The sequence below is a fragment of the Lontra canadensis genome, unplaced genomic scaffold (assembly GCF_010015895.1).
Source record: "Lontra canadensis isolate GAN:19392208 unplaced genomic scaffold, GSC_riverotter_1.0 scaffold21, whole genome shotgun sequence".
In the NCBI taxonomy this organism is placed as follows: Eukaryota; Metazoa; Chordata; class Mammalia; order Carnivora; family Mustelidae; genus Lontra; species Lontra canadensis.
In genome coordinates this window covers 192,670-213,841 of record NW_022631015.1, presented here as the reverse complement: position 1 = coordinate 213,841, position 21,172 = coordinate 192,670, and the positions used below count along the sequence as shown (strand labels likewise).

The 21,172-nt window shown below is 40.8% G+C and overlaps 1 protein-coding gene across 1 annotated transcript in view; it reads right to left on the bottom strand.

Annotated features, from left to right (window-relative positions):
* Window positions 1-2,194: 2,194 nt before the first annotated feature.
* DUSP22 (dual specificity phosphatase 22) overlaps window positions 2,195-21,172 on the bottom strand; it is an 81,982-nt gene continuing 63,004 nt past the window's right edge. The window contains exon 8 of the mRNA XM_032861429.1: window positions 2,195-2,274. Coding sequence (XP_032717320.1) covers window positions 2,210-2,274 — 65 coding nt within the window. The 3' untranslated portion in view covers window positions 2,195-2,209. The remainder of the gene's footprint in view (window positions 2,275-21,172) is intronic.

Genomic DNA, 21,172 nt, shown 5'->3' with positions numbered 1-21,172 from the left:
ACTTCTAAGCATTTTAAACATGGAAATTTTTAGGATTAAACTAGATTATACCTAAGATAATGTTTTGCATATAAGAAGCATTCAATAAAGGGTGACTATAGCTGCCATCCTGCCGCCATATCTACTATAATTACTGTTGCTACTATAATTACTGTTGCTGCTACTACTATTACCACTACCACCACCACTGCTACTTCTACTGCTGCCACCTCTACTGCTGCTATTCTGCTACAACTATCCCTGCTACTACCACCACCACCGCTACTGCTTTTACTGCCCCTACTACTACCACTGGCATTGTTGTTACTATTATTGCTACTTCTGCTGCTGCTGCTGCTATGACTATTACTACTTTTATGCCTTTATCCCCATCTGGGAAACTATAACCAAAGTTTTTTTTTTTTTTTTAAGATTTATTTTATTTATTTGAGAGAGAGAGAACAAGCAGGGAGAGGGGCAGAGAAAGAGGTAGGGAATACTCAAGCAAGCTCTCACTGAACATGGAGCCTGATGCAGGGCTTGATCCCACAACTCTGAGATCGTGACTTGAGACAAACTTAAGAGTTGGATGCTTAACTCACTGAGCACCCCAGGAGCTCCCAAATTTTTGCTTTTAGTGAAATCTTTGCATATCTGAGAGCCTCCAAATTGGATACTAGCCACTACATTACCCCCTCTGTTAATTTATAGGGAACTTGTTCAGACTCAATGGATGTAGTATGTGAGAGTCTGGGGAGTTGGTCCAAGGTCCTTCCAGATTTGAAGGAGCTCCAGTCTGGAGAAGACTGGTCTACACATGAAGTTAGGGCTCCACCTGAATCTTTATTACCTGCTACCATGTTAGTCTTTGGTTCATAAAAAGGTTATTTCAATCCAAATACATTTGCTCCTTTAGTAAGCATGTGTTGAGTATCTACCACATGCCAAGTACTATTCTAGGGGCTGGTATACAGTTAGTATAGGGTAAATCCTGGCACCCTCAGAGATTACATTGTTAGTGAGCAGAGCATGAAAGGGGTGTCAAAATAATATATTAGAATATCTCTTTTGATTTGTTTTAATGTTGAACTCATCCTTAGCCTAGTGACAATGGCCCCATTTTGGCCACCCAGGTGGCCACAATGCTCTCTGATCCATACAGGGTGTCATAACAGGAGGTGGGCCTTCTTGAGGCAGACACTGGTAACGGTAACTTCCTTGGTGATCATCTCAGTGCACTGCAGGGACCTCCTTAAGAGGATTTGCAGGTAAAATCTTCTGGTGTTAAGTAGACAGCCCCAGAAAGAACTATTTGCTAAGAAACTATGAACAAAAGGCAGTAGTAAAAAAGAGCAAGCAAATAGAAGAAGGCAGAGCCCGTTTTCCTAAGTAAAAGCTCTTTGTCAGCTGTCTTTTCAGATTAAAAACATTAGGTACGAATATGACAAGATCTGACAAGAAATCAACCTGCCACATTTAAGAGTCTAATGAATTGGATTAGTATCTCACAAAAGACTCCAGCACCTTGGATCATGTGAAGACACAGTAAAGCCAGGAAGAGGGTTCTCACCAGATATCAAATCTGCTGGTGCCTTGATCTTAGGTTTCCTAAATTCCAGAAACATGAGAAATAAATGTTTATTGTTTAAGCCACCAAGTCTGTGGTAGTTGGTTACAGAAACTCAAGTAAATGAATACAATATATTTCCACCCTTTGTCATTAACATTGAACTTCATACTAGATATATATTTTACTCTAAGATATTAGCTAGTGATTTCAATCCTATGCCAGGGGATGAGGAGTGTGAGCTCAAGCTTTTTCTCCCTTGACAGAGATGCATTATGTAAAAGGTTGAAGTACACTGGCTTAGAATCACCCCAGTCTTACACTCATCAAATGTATGATTCATTTGATAACACTTATGCCAGGCAACATGTTGGAAGTTGGGGATGCTGAGATGAGTAATACACCAACCCCAGCCTCAAGGGGCTTTCACACATGCACACACACTGCATAATACATGTGACATGTGAAATGCCAGTAAGTTCCTGAAGGATGAACTTCTGTGGGTGCAACAAAGGATGTGGTGGGGAAGCAGGGAGGTTCAGGGGATAAGGAGTTAAGTCCTAGAGGAGATGGGGCTTAGTTGCCTCCCTCTGAGACAGGCTTCTCCAATGAAAAAGAAGCAGGCCATCCTGAGGCATCAGTTCACTCAGAATCAAGGAAGATCTAGGATGTACAGCATACTTCAGGGACAGCAACATGTCCCAGGAGGGAAGCTGGCAACCTGCAAGCTGTTGACAAGGGCACATGTTTATGGCCACCAGACTCTGTCAAATTGTCCCACACACATCCCATTGCCCAGGGGCCACACAGCCTCTCCTAGGGAGCTGAAGGACTGTAACAAATGCCAGATGAACTTCCGAGAAATTACCTACAGACCTTGTGGTTTCCAAGTGAATCTCACTGTCCTGGGAAGGAGAGTGCCACACATCTCTATGAACATACTGGCTTCATGGGGAGCCACCTAAATTGCAGTTTCTTTCACCTCAGTCCTACCCTCAGACCCTCCCCCGGAGGCCACTACAACTGTGATCTGGGCCCCTCATTCTCTTAACTATTTCTAGCCTTTATGTGTCCATGTGTGAAGAAAAGATTAAAATTTTTGCTTGTTTTTAAAGGTTATAAAAATTATATTCATAACATTTTCTTTTATAGTAAAAAGTAAATATGAAAATATTAAATTACCAATTCTTATAGTAGGAACCTGGCTATTTGCTAGATTGTACTTTGTATATTTTACATTTTAAAAATATCTTTATATTTTTATTTATTTTGTAGTTCTTGTAGATCATCTTATTAGATGGCTTAGGATTTTCCAGTAAAGCTCGGGGACCCCAAGTGGCTGACAGCCCTGCTCCTTAGCTCCATTCCATTAAAAGTTCAGAATCCAGACTTTCTTAGCAACTTCTCTGAGACATTTACATGAGAGCTTACCAAGGGTGGGGCAAGTGCTCCTTCTGAAGCTGTCAGTATGGTCCTGCCCACAGAGCGCATGTCACAGGGGGCCATGCGGACCTGTATACAAAGGATCCACTGATCTCTTTGGATTCCTGTTGGCCTCATCTTGGCTCCAGGACAAGGCATGAAATCATGGGGGCATTTTTGCCTCACACCTTATAGCACCCTGGCTCCTATGCTCTATGTGGCAGGGTCAAAAACATGCCGACGGGGCTGCCACATTCAGTTTGAGTCCTGGCTACACAATTTCTAATTATGTGAGCCTGACCAAATTTCCCAACAGACTGAGAATGGAAATATCAGTGCTAATATGACCCTGAATGACATGAGGCTTATAAAACCCTTGACAAGTTGGTGATACCATCTTCCTCTAGCCATCATCATGCTCTCTGTGATGGAGTAAAAAATGAAATAGACCTACTTTCCCTTCAGGACCAATAAAAGTACTTCTTCTTCCTAATGATAGTATTGCATGGGTTAAAAAAACTCTTGTCAAAATGTTTGTGCTTTTTCAGTGGAGGAGACAGTATATAAATACAAAAGAGCATGTTCTCTCATTTTGAGGTGCAGGAAGCCAGTCTGCCAAGGATTGGATGACTTGACAATATTGCACCATCTACGATTGACATCACTTTTCTCTCCTGGTTGCACTTCAGGTCATAGTATGTCTCCAAAGTTGGGATAAACATTTCTGGAACACCATTTAAAAAATAATAGTAATTGATAGGGTGCCTGGGTGGCTCAGTTGGTTAAGTGTCTGCCTTCAGTTCGGGTCATGATCCCAGGGTCCTGGGATCCCTCCCTGCTGAGCTGGGAACCCATTTCTCCCTCTCCAGCTCCCCCTGCTTGTGCTTCCTCTGTCTCTCTCTCTCTGTGTCAAATAAATAATAAATAAATAAATAAATAAATCTTAAAAATTAAAAAAAATAAATAGTAATTGAAATTCTCTTATTTAAAAAATGAGTGTCTCCAAAGAGGACCTAAGAATGAGAAAGAGATCACAGAAGTCAGGCTTAAAAAGAGGAGGGGGTTACTGAGGAAAGGGGAACTACTGTCAAGATAGAGCCGGGGAAGATGTTTAGGAGTAAAGTTCTAAAAAGCAACCATTTCCTGCTGAACTGAGAGTTTCTGGCTCCTAGAGATTTTTTTAGTTTTCCCGGGGGCACAGAGTAGCCCCCAATGGAAGAGCAGTCACATTCTTAAGGGGAATAGTAAGAACAACAAACAACAACTGCTCCTTTCTGAGATTCTGAGAGCTGCATCCATTAATCGGTTCTGGAGAGAGATGAACACAAATAATTCTAAGAACACTTCCCTTCTCCCATCATTGGAAATCAAAATACTTATCTCTGGAAATTTTTTTTTTAAGTTAAATTGGGGGAGGAGGACTTCACTTACGTTTCCTATCCTTGAGACAAAGAGAGAGAGAGAGAGAGGAAAGAGAGAGAGAGAGAGAAGTTAAAGGGAAAGCCACAATCTAGTATTCTACTCTATTGTGTGAAATACAATTTGATCTGGTATTTCTGAAAAGTATTTAAATACGCAGATCCATGACTCCAGATAGCACTTCTGAAAAATAATCTTAAGGAGAAAATCACTAGACTTGTAAAACTATTGTGTGAGGGTGTGCAGGGGAGTGCTGTACACACCAGCCCCCTACACCCCCTAACTTCCTTTTGTGGAGATTGACTTTCTTTTTTAAAGATTTTATTTCATTTATTTGAGAGAGAGAAAATCTCTAGGAGACTCTGCACTGAGCCTGGAGCCCAACTCGGAGCTTAATCTCATGATCCTGAGATTAGACCTGAGCCAAAACCAAGAGCTGGACTCTTAACCTACTCCACCACCTAGGCCCCAGAAATTGACCTTCTTTCACCTCTCACTAGAAACCATGTTTGTCTTGTTTGCTGAGGTATCCCTGACCTAGAAGACTGAATGGTATATAGTAGGTGTTCGGTTAATACTTGAGTAAAATGAATAACACTGAAAAAATTGGCTGCAATCTCAATGACCAAAAAAATAGAATCTGTCTTCCCAGGATTTAGCACAGAGTAGAAACACATTGATGCAAGCAAGAAGATCAAGCATAAGATCTTGGAATCCTTTCTAGAATGAAGGAGAGCAGCTCAGAGAAATGACTGAGTCTCCAGCTGAGGCAAGAGTCTTTCTGAGCTTCTCTGTAGAATGGAAAACATGCTCATGGGATAGCATGGACTCTTAAGTTTGTTAAGTATTCACTGTATTAGTTTTGGTGTCAAACATTTGCATTAGTGCAAATCTAGTTGTTAGCAGGTTTACCCAGGCTTAAAGAGTTTAGGCTGAAGGAAGCTCTACAATTTTGAGTAATAAGAAATCAAGAGGTTTTGCCTTGGTAAAGGTTTGTTTCATGCAGATGGTGCTGGCTTGATTCCTTTCTCAAAAGCATCCTTTGCCCCATTGTTGGCCACTTGAGATCTTTCTGTCTTGTTCCAACTTCACAATAGGGTTTAAACAAGGAGAGAATATAAATCAAGTAGATTATAGTTATCAATCAGTATGGGTTTTGTAATGATGATATAGAATTAGACATATTAACAAGAAGTGTCACCTTATACTTTTGGGGGTAAAAACATCTGCTGTAAAAAAATATCTCTACTATATCACTTATATAAAACTCTACCATCTATTTATCTATCTATGCATGTATATATCTGTGTACCTGTCTCTCTACCTACCTAGAGAAAGAGAAAGAGAAATGTTCAAGAGATGTTAAGATTGCTTATCTCTAGGTGAAGAAATGGAGAAAATTTTTTACTTTTTTCTTTTATTTCATATACACATATACTATTTCAGTAATTAGCATATGTCATTTTTATCTTTAGGAAAAAATTCTACTTGTTTCATTTTTTCCTTTCTTCCTCTATGATCCTCTGCCTTGTTTCTCAAATTCCACATTATCATTGAGATCAAATGATAATTTTCTTATTTCGCTTAGCAAACCTCTAGTTTTATTTTAAGAAACACACATTCATGTGCACACACACACAGACTAAGGTTTATCATATTCTTGAACTTCAAATCCAGGTAGGTCATTTGATCACTCAGTTGAATCATCTGTCTTGGAATGACTGAGCTGGAACACTTCCATGTGAAGTTATATCTTTTTTTTTTTTAACAAACTGTACTTTTTTAGGGCAATTTTAAATCCACAGCAAAATTAAGAGGAAGGTATAGACATTTCCCATATGCCTCTTCCCTACGCCACCATCAACATTCCCTACCAGAGTGGTACATGTTACAATCGATTGGCACATCATGATCACCCAAATTCTGTAGTTCACAGTAAAGTTCACTTTTGGTGTTGCACATTCTATGGGTTTGGCCAAATGTATAATGGCATATCCTTCATTATAATATCATAGAGTATCTTCACTGCTTCTGTGCTCTCCCTATTCATTTCCCCCATGCCTGCATCTACTGATCTTTTTATTGTTGGAGTTACATATTTTTAAAGTCAAATTTTTTCTTCATTTTAAATAGGATTTTATTAATTAAAATCTTTAATTAAATTTTAATTAAAATTTAAAAAAATAATAAAAATGTTTTATTATGTTATGTTAGTCACCATACAGTACATCATTAGTTTTTGATTAGTATTGCTTCTCTCTTTGGAATTTGGATTTAGATAAAACTTGGTTTCAATCCTGGCTCTACTACCAGCTGTGTGGCTCTAAGAGAGAGAGAGAGAGAAGTTAAAGGGAAAGCCACACTAAACCTCTCACAGTGTAAGTGTCTTTTACTATAATATAACACAGACACATAAAATCTATCTGGCAGTGATGAATAAATGTGCTTATGGTAATTCTGAGTAATATGTGTATGTGTGCACACATGTGTGTATGTATGTATTGTATGTTTTATATGTTAACACATATATGCATACATTTGTGCATGTCTCTACAGGCACGTTGTGTGTGTAGCTGTGTGTATACATGGGTGTGCATGTATTATGTGTGCATGTTTTATGTATGTACATGTGTTTGTATATGGATGTATATTGCCTCAGTTTACTTCCACCACATATTTCTGATGTGACTTACTATTAGTGTAAACAGAAGGTGCTAATGAGACTCAGATATTAAAGGGCATTAAAATGTAGAGGAGCTGCCAGAAGACTCCATTCTGCTTCCTCTCTCCTCTCAGCCAGCACACCTACTCCCAATCGTCCACCTCCTTGCCCTTCTCTGTCCCTGCCTGCATCTGGCAGGACTGAGGTGGAACTGCTCACTGGAACAAAAGAGGGGTCAGAGTGAGGAGAAGTTGCCCAGGGAAGCTAAGACTCCACTGTTTATTTGTCAAATTCCCAAAGGTACTCTCTGCCAAGTATGGTTTACTGACTCATGTCACATCAGTCTCCTTTTATGTTATCAAGCTCCAAACAGAGTACTTTGTTTCTAATTCAACATCATACAAAACTCAAAAGACCTAAGAGATAGAATTCCTCCTCTTGGCATCTCAACTACCCTAGAGGAAAAAAAAAAAAAAATCAAGCAGTCAGTGAGTCCCTGGTCTCAGATGAAACAAAATATTTTAATTCTGGCTAATTTCTTCTTATTCCCAAGAGGGGTTTTATGCACCAAATGCTCGTGATAAGAACCCTTTATTTTTGTTTTTTCAGATCTGTTTTCTTTTCATCTCTGCCCCTATGAACCAAGATTAAGAATAACACATTAGATTCAAAATTCTGAAGCTGAACTGACAAAATATAACTAGAGAGCATAACATTGGTGGTCATGTCACAAAAATGATGGTGCAATTTGTTGTTAAGTAGACAATGTATTTTATTAAATGCCTTTATTATGAACCTTCCAATAGTTCCTGCAGCTTCCTGGGAATTTATGTCGTATAAGTCATCACCACTTGCTTATTTTTTGTTGTTAAATTATCACAAACATTGTATTGAGATCTCAACCAGGAAACAAGAATTGTGTACTCTTCTTTTCTTGTTCAGTGCAACCTACCAAATAAGACTTTAGAAGGTTTTAGAGTTTTCCTAAATGGTAAAATAATAATAATAATAATTTTCCATCATGCAACATTTGGTTGTAAACATGTAGCCTGATGATAAGTGAAAATTCAGTGACGTTTAACTCTAGGATTCTCAATCTCAGCACCACTGACACTGTGGTAATTCTGTGTCATGGGGGCTGCCCTGTGCACTGCAGGCTGCCTAGCAGCATCACTGACCTCTTTCTATCAGGTGCCAGTATCAGCCCCCATTTCAATGGGTGACAATCAGAAATGCCTCCAGATAACCCCCAGTTAGCCCAGTGTCAAACCACTGGTGCAATCTACCAATGATCAGGCCTCAACTCCAATAAAGGACAAACCAAGCTATTCAATAAACATGAAAGAAACACCAATACTTGCTATGCCAAAACTGTACGCTAGGTGAAGGAAGCCAGACAAAGAAGACTATACACTGTATGATCCCATTTATGTGAAATATATTGCAAGGGCAAATCTACAGAGACAGACCGTAGCTTAGAAGCTGTCATTGTTGTGGGTGAGAATGAGTTAACTGCAAATGGTCATGAAGGATCTTCCTGGGATAACCAAGTGTTCTGAATCTGGATTATGGCTGCACAACTTGGTAGGTGTACTAAAAATCACTGAATTCCATGCTACAGATGGATGAATTTATGGCTTGTAAACTTGATCTCAATAAAGTTGTTCTTTTTTAAATGGAAAAATAGGAGGATAAAATATATTGCAGAAGAAGAGAAAACATGAGGAAAACCCAATTCCATAAATTTCCTTTAACTATGGGAAGTAGTCACCTAAAAACAGAGAGATCAGATTCCCCACATTCTATAAACCTAAATGACCGTTAGAGCAAGCCACAATATTTTGCTGGCCAGACAGCTGCAACGTCTGTTAGCACCTGATGCAACTCAACGGGCTGTTTAATTAGTTCTGGTGTGTATCTTTCTATGGAAAATAAAGTGTATGCATGGTCACCCATGTTCAACATGGCAAGAAAGAAGACAGGGTGATTATTAGGGGTTTGTCTTACAAGACATTCTATGTTTTCTGTTAGCATATAAAATAATTCACATTCATGATGAAACATGCCTAGTGTGACACGATATATGAAGTGTAAAAAGGTCTGAAACCACCCAGAATCTCCCTGTTGCCCATTCAAATCTCTGCCACAGTAAAACAAACAAACAAACAAACAAACCCTCTTCTTTGGTGTGCATTAAATGACAGCTGTTGTTGCTACTCAAAGAAATTTTGGGAACTCTCTTATTGTAAAAGGACAGCACATGTCTTCTTGGAGAATGTCCAGTTGCTGTTTAAATTATTTACTGTATAAAATGTGCACTCTTTGCTTAGAGGTCTAGTCATTTTTACGGGGTTCATGACTTGTCTGGGGTGTTAGCGAAGGCGTGGGGGAACCTTCCCTGTCAAGTTAAAAATATTAACTTGGCCAAATATACAACTTTAAGAGAGGCAGCACTTGAAATTTCTAGAATCTTCAGCTCTGATGGAGCTAAGAAAAGAGAGAAATGGGTTAGAATTGGGCCTTCTGGATGGTTATCCCAAGACTTTAATCTGGCAAATTTTTTGCATAAAGGAAGGTATTGACAATAAATTAATCCTCCCCACCCATTCCCCCCATTCAGCTAGAAACTATGGGATCATGAAAGGAAGAGATAATTTCAATAATTTAAATTTCCCCCAAAGGCCATACCACAAAAGATACTTTCTTCTTTTAACAACTCTATGTATGCTATGTTACAGAACATTACAATTCTGAGAAATTCTACCCCTATGATTCAGGGCTAGTAATAAACTCTGCCCCCATGATTCGGGGCTAGTAAACCAGAGACATCATATTCAACCTGAGCAAGAAGGCAGCCAGGAAGGCCATATGTCCAACCATGATGCTTGCCAACATTTCAAGAAAAGTATTTGAAACAATAAATAATTCTAATTAGGCCCAATTTACAAACTGGAGTCTGAGAGCAGGAAGGATGCTGATCTACCTGATTAAATCCCACCAATTTCCTAGAAAATGTAATATAGAACATTCTCTTTGATTTTTGCTGATCAGCTATGATAACAGGCACTGAAATATTATCAGGAGAACAGTACTTGCCCCATGCATAGTCTGTGAAATGTACAAACAATTTTGCTAAGCAGGATTCAGGCAACAAACACATTTTAAAATTAAGCATCTCCTAAAATATGGAACTAAGGAAAAAGTGACATTGCTAGAGAAGAACCAAACATTTTTTTTCACCTGAAATGTTACTTTTTTTGTTAATAAATAAATATAAGCATCAAGTTATTTTGAAAAATTTTCTTTCCATGTATTGACAGCCATGCTCCATAATCAGGTAAAAAAAAAAACCATATTGTTTGGACAAAATAAAATCTTAGTTACCTAAGTGGTGTAAGTTAGGTTATTTTCTGAAATACTAAGTTGTCTTTTACTTCCAAAGAACATAATAGTATTCTGCTTTTCAACCTTAGAGTTTTAAACTTATAGAAACCGAAGTGTAGGGGTATTATTTCAACATCTTGACTATATTTACTCTAGCTAAGAAAGTCAGAGATATATTCACCATTATACTTAATCATTGTTGTTTAAATTATTTACTCATTGTCTCTCAAAATGGTTGCCATAACCACTTTTCAGTTACCCCATTGCTTCTTATCCTACTCAAACTTTTCTTTGGAAAAAGTTGACTCTTTTCTGTGGAACTCAGAAGTTTTTTGGGGTGTTTTGTTTTTGTTTAGGAAAAGTTTTAGGGCAAGACAAATTTTTACCTCTGGATAAGAGGACATTCACTCTATGGTCTTTTTTTTTTTAAATTAATTAATTTATTTGAGAAGGAGAGAGAGAGAGAGTGCATGAGTTTGGGGAGGGGCAGCGGGAGGAGTGACATTGCTAGAGAAGAACCAAACATTTTTTTGGAGGAGGAGAGAATCCTCAAGCAGACTCTCTGCTGAGCATGGATTCCTAATGTGGGGCTGGATCCCTGGAACCAGATTTTGTGACCTGCGCTGAAACCAAGAGTCAGATGCTTAACTGACTGAGCCACCCAGGTGCCCCAACTCTATGGTCTTAATGGTATACTAACTTATAGCTGATGATTTGGTATTAAACTGAATAGCTGTCTGTGGTCCAGAATTATATTTCTTAAAAAGTGTAACTACACATTTGATGTCTAACTATAGATGGTGACCAACCCTTCTCTCCCCCGCACAGAGTCCCAGGAGCACATGGGTACTCCTTCTGTGTGAGCACCTGCTCCTGACCTGGATCAAATTCCCTGCTGTTTGCTCAGTTCTTGGGCCACACTCCCTCACTCCCACTCCTGTATAGCTTCGGCTTTGCTCCTTGCTTCTTTCCCACACTTTTGTCTTTCTCAGTTCTTCTAGCTTGGTTTTTCTTTGCTTTTCCAGCAGTGCTCCCAGACAGAACCCATCTCTATCTGCTGCCCCTCCTAATCTAGATGTCACCCACTGGCTTGTCCAGACTTCTTCAGTGGGTCCTACAAAACCAGTTCAAATCCATACACCTCAAAAACAAGATCAGATTAAAGTCCTTGAGAAAAGGAATTTTCTTGCATAAATGTATCATGTACAGACAACATTCCCTCATAGTCTAGTTAACTGTGGCCTCTTTTACTATTTGTTTCTGCTTCATTAATTCATAAATCAATCCACTGAGAACCAACTATGTCATATGATAAAGTTGCCTCAATCTTTGTTTCTAAATTATTTTGGCAGGTTATCTTTGTGTTTTGCTCAGATGAAGAGCTCGTTGTCCATTGGTTCCAACATGGTGTAGTGCAAAGAGCACTGGACTAAGAGTCAGAACTGAGTTCCATCTAGATTGGGATCTGCTAGTTAGCCCCTAAATATGGATGCTGGTAATCCCATAGGTTTGTTGGGAAAATGAATTAATATATGTGAAGTACTTCCTAGATGGAAAATATAAAGCATTATAAGATTGACTGAATAAAAGTAATTTTTCTTTATTTGGGTGGGGGGGAAAATTTTCATAATCTCAGAAAGAAGCTATTGGACAGAAAATTGAGAATCTAAACTTTTGCTCAAGAAACCTGAAGAAAAGATGTTGTAAACTAAAACAGACATATATACCTGGATACTGTTCATGCATAGCACTGTACGAAAGACACTTCAGATCTGAATCTGAAGTCTCCCTGGGGACCCTAATCATCAGTGTGTTGGCTTAGGGCTCATCAATCGCGTTGTTCGATGTTAGCTCACATCTTTTTTAGAGAGGTGGGATTCCAGTAATAGACACTGTGTATCTCTAAAAAGTTGCTTTAAACAGCCGTTTCAACTAGTACTGTGAACTTTGTTCAGAGCTAGTTTCACAGCAAATAATCAGCATCAAACTCTTCTGAGAAATGAGTGTAAATTGTGAGAAAGGCAGTGAATGAAGAAATCCAGGAAACAGAATAAGACTATCAGATAGTAACTGCGTGGATTTGAGTGAAAGGTGACAAGGTCAATGATAGTCTAAGAAATATATAATAATTTAAAAATCAAAGCCACAAGAAGATATGTGAAGCCAGCAAAGTACGGATGGACTCTGGTTGAGGCTGCAGAAGCAATTCACACAAGGAGACCCTTTCATCTGCACCCAAAGGCTGTCTTCAACCCTCTTGAGTAGACATGTAGGCTCAGCTGGGCAAGGGTCTGACCCATTGCTGCATGCATGGTGGGGCTGTCAAAAATTTGGATTGATTGGGGCGCCTGGGTGGCTCAGTGGGTTAAGCCTCTGCCTTCGGCTCAGATCATGATCTCAGGGTTCTGGGATCGAGCCCCGCATCAGGCTCTCTCCTCAGCAGGGAGCCTGCTTCCCCCTCTCTCTCTGCCTGCCTCTCTGCCTACTTGTGATTTCTGTCAAATAAATAAATAAAATCCTAAAAAAAATTTTTGGATTGATTGACTTAAACACACAAAAAAGGAAATGAATATGCTAGCCTCTTATTTGTTTAAAATGCAAAATAGCAATAGATTAGGAGGCTGGTGCGAAGGCCTTGATAATAAGAAATTTTAAGAGACTAAGATTGAATTCTCAAACATTTGATTTTATTATTATTTTTTTAAAGAAAGGCTCAGAAACAAATGATGTCAACATGTAGGGAAGATGTTGAAGCTCCAGGTGCTAAACCAGGTCCTGTCCATTCCACAGAGTGCTCGTATTTCTGCAATTCCCAAAGAGGCAAAGAAGGTCCCAAGTACATTTCTTAAAAATTGGGTTGGTGGGCAGGAAGGACTCAGTGAACAGAGGGGCTTTTAATTCACAGATTGCTGGTCCAGAACATAAGAGATGGCAAACATGTGGCTCCAAGGAGGCACATTGGCAAGGAAACAAGAGAAAAGTTGCAGGAGTAAAAGCACAGATTTTGGTGCCCTGGAGTTCTCAAGCTGGAGGACAGAGAGGGGAGTCAGGGGACTCTTGGCTGCAGCGGGGTCGGGGGATCGGGGACTGAAGCCATGCTTGCTGGCCCAAGGAGTGTAGCAACCACCTAAATAAAGCAAGGCCACAAAAGGCTCTGACAACAGGCAAGGCTGGGAGGAGCAGAGAAAACTACAGGACCAGTGATTTGAACAAGAGTTCATGGTAGAACAGAATATGAGCCCCTACTATGCACCAGGCCCTGCCTTCAAGAAGCTGAAGGTCCATTGGCAGAGGCTTATACTTTATGTTAGAGAAATGGACTTAATGATTTTCAGCACAGGGGAAGGACAAATTTTATGACTCGGGGTCATCAAAACTTCACAAATATTTAAATTAGGTCCCATCAGCAAACAGAGGTGTACTGGAGGGGGTGGGGTGCCTGGGTGGCTCTGCCCGTTAAGTGTCTGCCTTTAGCTCAGGTCATGATCTCAGGGTCCTGGGATAGAGCCCCATCTCAGGCTCCCTGCTTGGCGGGGAGCCAGCTTCTCCCACTGCGCGTCCCTCCCCCAGTTTGTGCTGTCTCTCAAATAAATCTTTTTTTAAAGGTGTGTACTGTGATTTTTGCAATAGAAGAAGTAATCTTAATAAATTATATGTACATGGGATTATTTTATATCTGACTCTATGAAACATATTAAAGGAGATGGCAATTTAAAGACACACAAATGGGCATTCTTTGACAAAGAGAAAAGGGGAAACTTTAGCCTCCATTGGCCTCTTGTGAAATGTAGAATTTCTTACAATGAGCCTCTTAATGGAAGGAATACCCACAGGAGAATAGCATAGGGAAAATAAGACAGCTTACTCACCCAGTGTCCTCAAAACTAACCACAGTAATCTTTAATTATCTTTGAAGAAAGAACACAGAAAAAATGAAAGAAACATGTGAAAAGCTGGAGAATTTTCATTATTTTTTCACTGCTGTCTCTACAAGGAAAATAAAATGGAAACAGCCAAATCTTAGGTGGTAGGAAATGTGATAAAATTAAATTAGAATAGGGAACAGGGCACCCACTGACACAGGCTCTAGTGAAATCATACAGGTTTTCAGGGCCTCCATTATTGCTTAAGGAGAGAGGACTGATACAGAATGAAGAAGAGTGAAGCACATAAAAATGCGTATTGTTTTTCAAGAAGGACCTTGTGAACTTAGAAGCATACTTGTGCATTTGACACCCGATACTCTGTTACAAGTAGTGATCATGGAATGAAAAAAGAATAATAAGGGACATGTTATGCATGCTGTAAAAATGTTTTTATTGAATTTTATATTGGTTATCACGTCAATAAATAAAAACAGAAATATCACAGTAAAATGAAAAAGCCATGTATGAATACTTCTTAATTACAATAATGTGTATGTTGAAAAATGGGGGAAACATATACCTAGTTGTTGGTCTGTGACATTAATGAGTAATTACAATTTGTTTTTGAGCCTCCTCAAATTTATCAATGACTTCGTCAAAACAGAACTTCTCCTTATGTTAGATTTGTCGATTGATCTTCACTTTTCATGGATCATAGAACACTTGCTTTATTTTAATTTTGAAAAATTGCTTTCAGTGGAGCAACATACATACAAGTAGTTAAGAAAGGTGTTAAACTAAAGGATAAGATTGGGAGAGATGCAAAAAAAGAAGACATTTCACATCAAATTCCATAAATAGCACATCTTTATTTCTTTGGGGCCAATTCTGGTGGTCTTCTAATATGTCTGCAATCAAAGAATTGTAAGGACAAGCAAAAATCCAAGTGGCCACTCAGAATGCCAGACTGAAGGGACTGCATGTAAGATCCTTGGGTATGTCAAATCTACTCTGCACGTGCAGAAATGCAATTATCACAGAGTTTGGATTCCAGATCTTTATGAATTTACTAGAAAAGAAAAAACAAACAAAAAACCCCCAAAACAATAGACAAGCTGATTCCCTATGTCCCAGTCCCTCCCATTAACTGGGAGTTCTCCACATTTACTTCCATACAGAACATGCTGTTAATAAAGGATATAATAAAAACATGGACATTTTAAGCTTATGCATACATTGTTTAGATTTGGAACTTAGATCAACAGGGGACCTAGGTGGCTCAGTCAGTCAAGGCTTGGACTCTCAGTTTTGGCTTAGGTCATGATCTTGGGGGTCATGGGATCAAGCCCCAAGTCAGGCTCTGTGGTCAGTGGGGAGTCTGCTTGTCCCTTTCCCTCTGCTCCTCCCCCTGTTCTCTCTCTTTCTAAAATAAATAAGATCTTTAAAAAAAAGAACTTAGACAAATAAAATAATTTTTTGGGGGGGAGATATATTTTATCACTGGAATGGTTTAAGACTGCGGGCTCTGGCTGGTAATAAAAGACAGATTATCTTTTAGTTACTTGTTACTAAAATTTGTTTTTTTCAGGGTGCCTGGGTGGCTCAGTGGGTTCAAGCCTCTGTCTTCAGCTCAGGTTATGATCTCAGGGTCCTGGGATTGAGTCCTAGATAGGGCTCTCTGCTCTGCAGGGAGCCTGCTTCCTGCTTCCCCCTCTTTCTTTGCCTGGCTCTCTGCCTACTTGTGATCTCTGTCAAATAAACAAATAAAACCTTTAAAAAATTTTGTTTTTTCAATAAATCTCTGGTGGCTGCTGAGGCTGCAATCATTGTGAGGAGGAACATTTGGAATCCCCTAACTCCTGGTGTTGCTTTCATGCTTCCTCAACACCCAGCTCTAATCTGAGAACTGAGGAGAGAGGAATGGGAGAGGAGTGAGAATGGGATAGGAGGACAGAGAGGACAAGGGGAGAAAGGGAGAGGAGGCATGGGGAGGAAACAAGGGGAGATGGCTTCTAGTTGCCAGAGACAGCCAATTGAACAAGCTACATTGGAGGCTCCAACACTGGAGTTTGGGTGTATTCTCGGCAGCTTGGGTGTATTCTTGAGACACTGGGGAGAAGTATCTCTGCAAGGCTGCACTTTAGCACCAGGTGTCCCTGGATAGTGTCAGGCTGTCTTTCCCTGCAAGCATGGTAAGTGTCCCGGAGCTCTGGCCTCTCAGGGCTGCCTTGCTTGGCAGCTCAGGCCATTCTTCTGGGGCAATCAGTCATGCCTGCCCTTAGGCTCCTCTGGTGGAGAGAAGGTGGGGCTATCTTGCAACCTGACAGCCCACTGGCCCATAAGCCTCCTGCCCTCCTGTCACCAATAATCTTTTGTACCCCTAACTCTGTTTCTGCTTCTGGAGAAAGCAAACCAGCACTGTCTGTCACTACTTCAAGATGGTCATTATCTATGTTGCCTCACTTGGTAGATTCATCTTTGGAGAGGTCCCATGGGGCATCTGGTCCAGGCTATGAGACTGTTTCCCTCCTAACTGCTCTACCTTCCTGCTTCCAGCCCATTCTGATGGGCCCAAATCAATCCAAGGCCCACTCACATCTGCCCACAGTTTACAGTTCAGGACAAGATTAGCCATTTTACTTTCCAACCCTCACCTCCCTCATAGTCATCTCCAAGACAGGTCCTGGACTCCAAGTACACTCTGTTCACTCTTGTTTGTGCCTTTGCTTGCATGTCACCCTCTGCCCAGGATGTCCTTCACTCTTCTTCCAAGTTTTCCATCCCCAGCAGGATACCCTCCATGGCCTGCATTCATGATTCTGTGCTCCGCATTTGTTCACAGAATATTTGTGAATACACACAAGGCTCTCTCCAGCTCAAACTCTGAAGACAAGGCTGCCCTGCCAAATTTGTCCTTTCCCTCATGGCACATAGTGCTAACTCTGTAAGCATCTCATGAAATAGTTTTCCCAGTGAGCCCCAGGCAATATGGCACGATTGAGGCACTGCAGACTATCCTCCCTCCTCTTCGTGGGCTTCAGTACAGGGGGTAGGGGCCTCTCACATGGGCACAATTTGTAGCACAGGCTCAGATGTCATGGTTGATGGCCTTAATGTTAGAGGGTGTCATTTCTCCAGAGAGGCCATAAGAAAGCACAGATCAGCAGGGGCATACTGGCAGACATGGGTGCTTCTAAAAGCTTTCTAAAGATGAAAGCAGTGAGTCACAGGCCAAGCTCCAGATAGCATACTTCAGGACAAAGTGTGTAGGAGAACCCAGGCTCCCCACTCAGGCCCACTTTTAGTATCAGCTTGTTGACACTTAGATACTTCTTGGAAGCTTGTGGCACTTCCTCCATCCTATCACTGAGTCTCCGCCCACCAGGGCTGCCTATTGTACGGTAATCACACTGTTCTGTCCCCCATGGACGTGGCATGCAAAATCCTCTGCTGGCCAGCTTCCCATTAGGTAGAGGGAGATAGGACAAGAGGATAATAGATGGGAGACTTCTACTCTGCTTCCTCCCAGTCTCCCTTACTTCTTAAAGACCTGCCCTGCTCAGGCACCCCTGCATGGCTCACTTTTTACTTGGCTCTAGTAACTCCATCTCTCAACCCTGGCCCTCAGCCCCAGGGGTTGGAAGGAGGTCCTGTCAGTCTCTGGTTGCTTTGACATCTACTGTTGCTTTCCACGTCTCTGTCCTTGATGAATGTTTCCATGTGAGTTATTTGACTTGGGTGGCAGCAAATCCCTGAGCTTCTTGAAAAAACTTCACTGAGGTTCCTCTATTTGTATAATGGTGGCACATTAAGGACAGAATACCATCTGCTTAAAGTACCAGGCACTCTTTTTCCTCTTCCTGTATACACATGGCCATTCTATGTTCTTGCAAAGGGCCTCCTGGGGCCCTAGGGTATCTCAGTACTCTGCCTGCTACTCTAGGCTAAATCAGAAATACCCAGTCAGAGGTATGTGTGGCAGCAATAGTGTACACACAATGGCCAGGCTTTGATGGAAAGAAAAAAGAAATGCCTTTCTCATGTGCTTATTTAACTATACTTAGCAATCTTCTACCTTAATCTTCCCACTAGGCCTCTAATCTAACATAAATCCACCTTCAGAAAAAAACTTGAACATGAGTACACATGACTGTTAGCATTTTATTAGCTTAGCCTCCCAGGGGTAGTGGCATTTTGAAAGAAGTAGTGACATTTAGGCACACCTGAGCCAGATTCCTTGGATTACAATCCTCACTTGGTCACTTTCTGGCCCTGAGACTGGGTAATGTTCAAGTTTTCTAGAACTTAGTTTGTCCCATAGTAAAATCTATCCCATAAGACTGTTGTCAGAAGAGATTTCAAGAAAAAGTCTCAATGCCAGCTTCTCTCCCACATTAAGTGCTGAATAACTGTTGACCATCAAGAGGCTGATTGTCTTGTAACCTACATGGGAGCTCTTCACAATTAGAAAGGCCTTTCTAGACACATAAAATGCTACCCAGGAAGGCTATGAGGCTGTCTCTGGGCACATCACTGTGCCATGACACATGGTGTCCTCTAGCTCTGCTCATCTCTTCTACGGAGCTTCTTTACTCCAGTCTTAGAAGAAGTTCCCCACATGAGTGGGTTGCCTCCTCTGGGACTTCCCCAAGGTATTCCAGAGAATGGGGATTAAAATGGACCTTAGTCAGGCCTGTCTGGCCTGTGACTATCTTGGCTGCCTGGTCACCAGAGAGACCTTGGCCTCTCATCTCCTCCAACCTACTCTATCAGGACCTGTGCCTTTCTGCTGTTGGAAGGTGGAAGATGATGGGAAGGGGTTCTGGCAAAGCAGAACATAGGCCTGTCTGCTGTAGGATAGTGAATTATCAAGGTATGAAATGGGCTTTAGCCCACATCTTTAGTATACCTCTGGGATGCACCTGATTTTGGGAGATTCATGAAGGCTTCTGCAAACAGTTGAGAAATGGTCCTCTCCTTTCACACCTTCTTGCCTTTCTCTCTGCCACCATATCAGTGTAGCTTAACACGAACCAAGGAGAATACAGACATCTGACCCCTGGCACATGACAAGCTTCTCTAGGGACTCCCATTCTGAGGAAGCTCAGTGCTACTTGGGTCTCTTGCCTTGAAGGGCACACCCTTTGCAAAGCAGAAGATGACATTTCTTTAGTGCACATGTGGAGGGTTTTTGATTTTTATTTTCCAAAAAGGCTCCATATCAGTGCCTTGGGAAAACCCATAGCCAACAAACAAAAGGCAAACCTGCTCACCAGAAAGTATGGTTCCTGTTTGTGCTGGTTTGGCCACTTCTGGTGAAGGGTACAAGAGGCTGAGGGCAAAGCACTTGGTGATCGATCAACAGACTTGAAGGGGAGAGAGGGACCAACACCATGTTGATGGCAATGTTCCATTCATGACATATTTGCTTGTCACTGATATGTGTCCTGGAAGACTGAGAAGCTAAATGGAAAGGCCACTGTAATGCGGCCTCCTTGGGTCAAGTTGGGCAAATAGACAAATGGTGTGATCAGCATAAACTACATTATTTCTAGAAGAAATTGTTAACCCCACAAAAATAAAAGTTTTAATTTTTTTTTAACCTCTGGCTCCTATCTAGTTTTCTTAAGTAGGTCTTTGAATGAAGGATGTGCTCAGGTACAATCCCATTCATTATATCTCCTAACCCCACCTCTAACTAGTCAACATCACACTCAGAATGTTGAACTGCCTAGTAATTTCAGTCACCTGCTAAAATAGCTCTTTTGACACCAGACTCTAATAAGTGAACTGGAAACTTCAGGAAAATTAACTGCAAATTACTAACTCTTGATCAACAGTTTGCATAGATATCCAGAGCCAAAATAAACCTAAACTTGCAGATGTTCAAATACGGACTGGCAGTTCTTTCCCCTGATGGAAAGAGACACAGGCACAGCACTTGCAACGTTTAGTCGGATGCTTATTAGGTGGTTAAGCCTTAGCTGCAAAATAGATACTAATTTTGATTACTAATTTTGGTACTGGCTGAACTAATTATGTCCTGTTACTGCAGTGACAGGTCTCAAGATCTAGAGTGGGGATAGGAAAACAAGAGCAAAGTATCAAGATCTGTCTGCATGATGAAATGTGGCCAGTGCATTACATGCATCCAAGTCCATGACAGTCTCAATGAGCCCAAGGCCTCAGGAGACCCTACTAAATTCTAAGAAGTGAATGATTGATATGCTCAAGCCTCCAGTGACAAGTCAAATGCAGCTTTTTTCCCCCTCCTTCTTCGCAGTTTCTCTCTTTCTCTGGGCAATAAAAAGGAAAGGGAAGAAGAACTTCCCTCTGAAGTCTTGGTGATTTCTTGTTAAGTACATATATAAATGTAAGCATGTTGAAAGCACATTCTTAATAAAATTATTAATAACTTAGGGTCAGGATGGGAGGAGTCATCTAGTGTGGGATCACAGGGTTTTGATTTTTAGTGTGTTCCCTATTTTTATGACTAGATACTGGTGTGCAGAGCAGCTCTTCGTGACTAGCTCTAGTTGTGCAATATGGGCTCTGACATTTCCTTGGGTGCCCCAAGTACCTGCCATTTAAGGTACCCGAGCTCAAGTTACCCTTGATGTTGCACACATGACTACCCTGAAAGCTAAGGATTTCTCTAAAACTAATAAAAACATAAGACACAGGTGTATGTGCACACACACACACACACACACACACACACATATCACCAGATTTTATAAGCTGTCTCTATGCAAGAGGAACACAAAACAGACCCAGAAGTTGGAAGTGAGGTTCCCTGCTGAGTCAGAAACTAGAAAGAATAGGCACCCAATAAATAAGAAAAAAAGCCACTAGTGTGAACCTATCCCCACA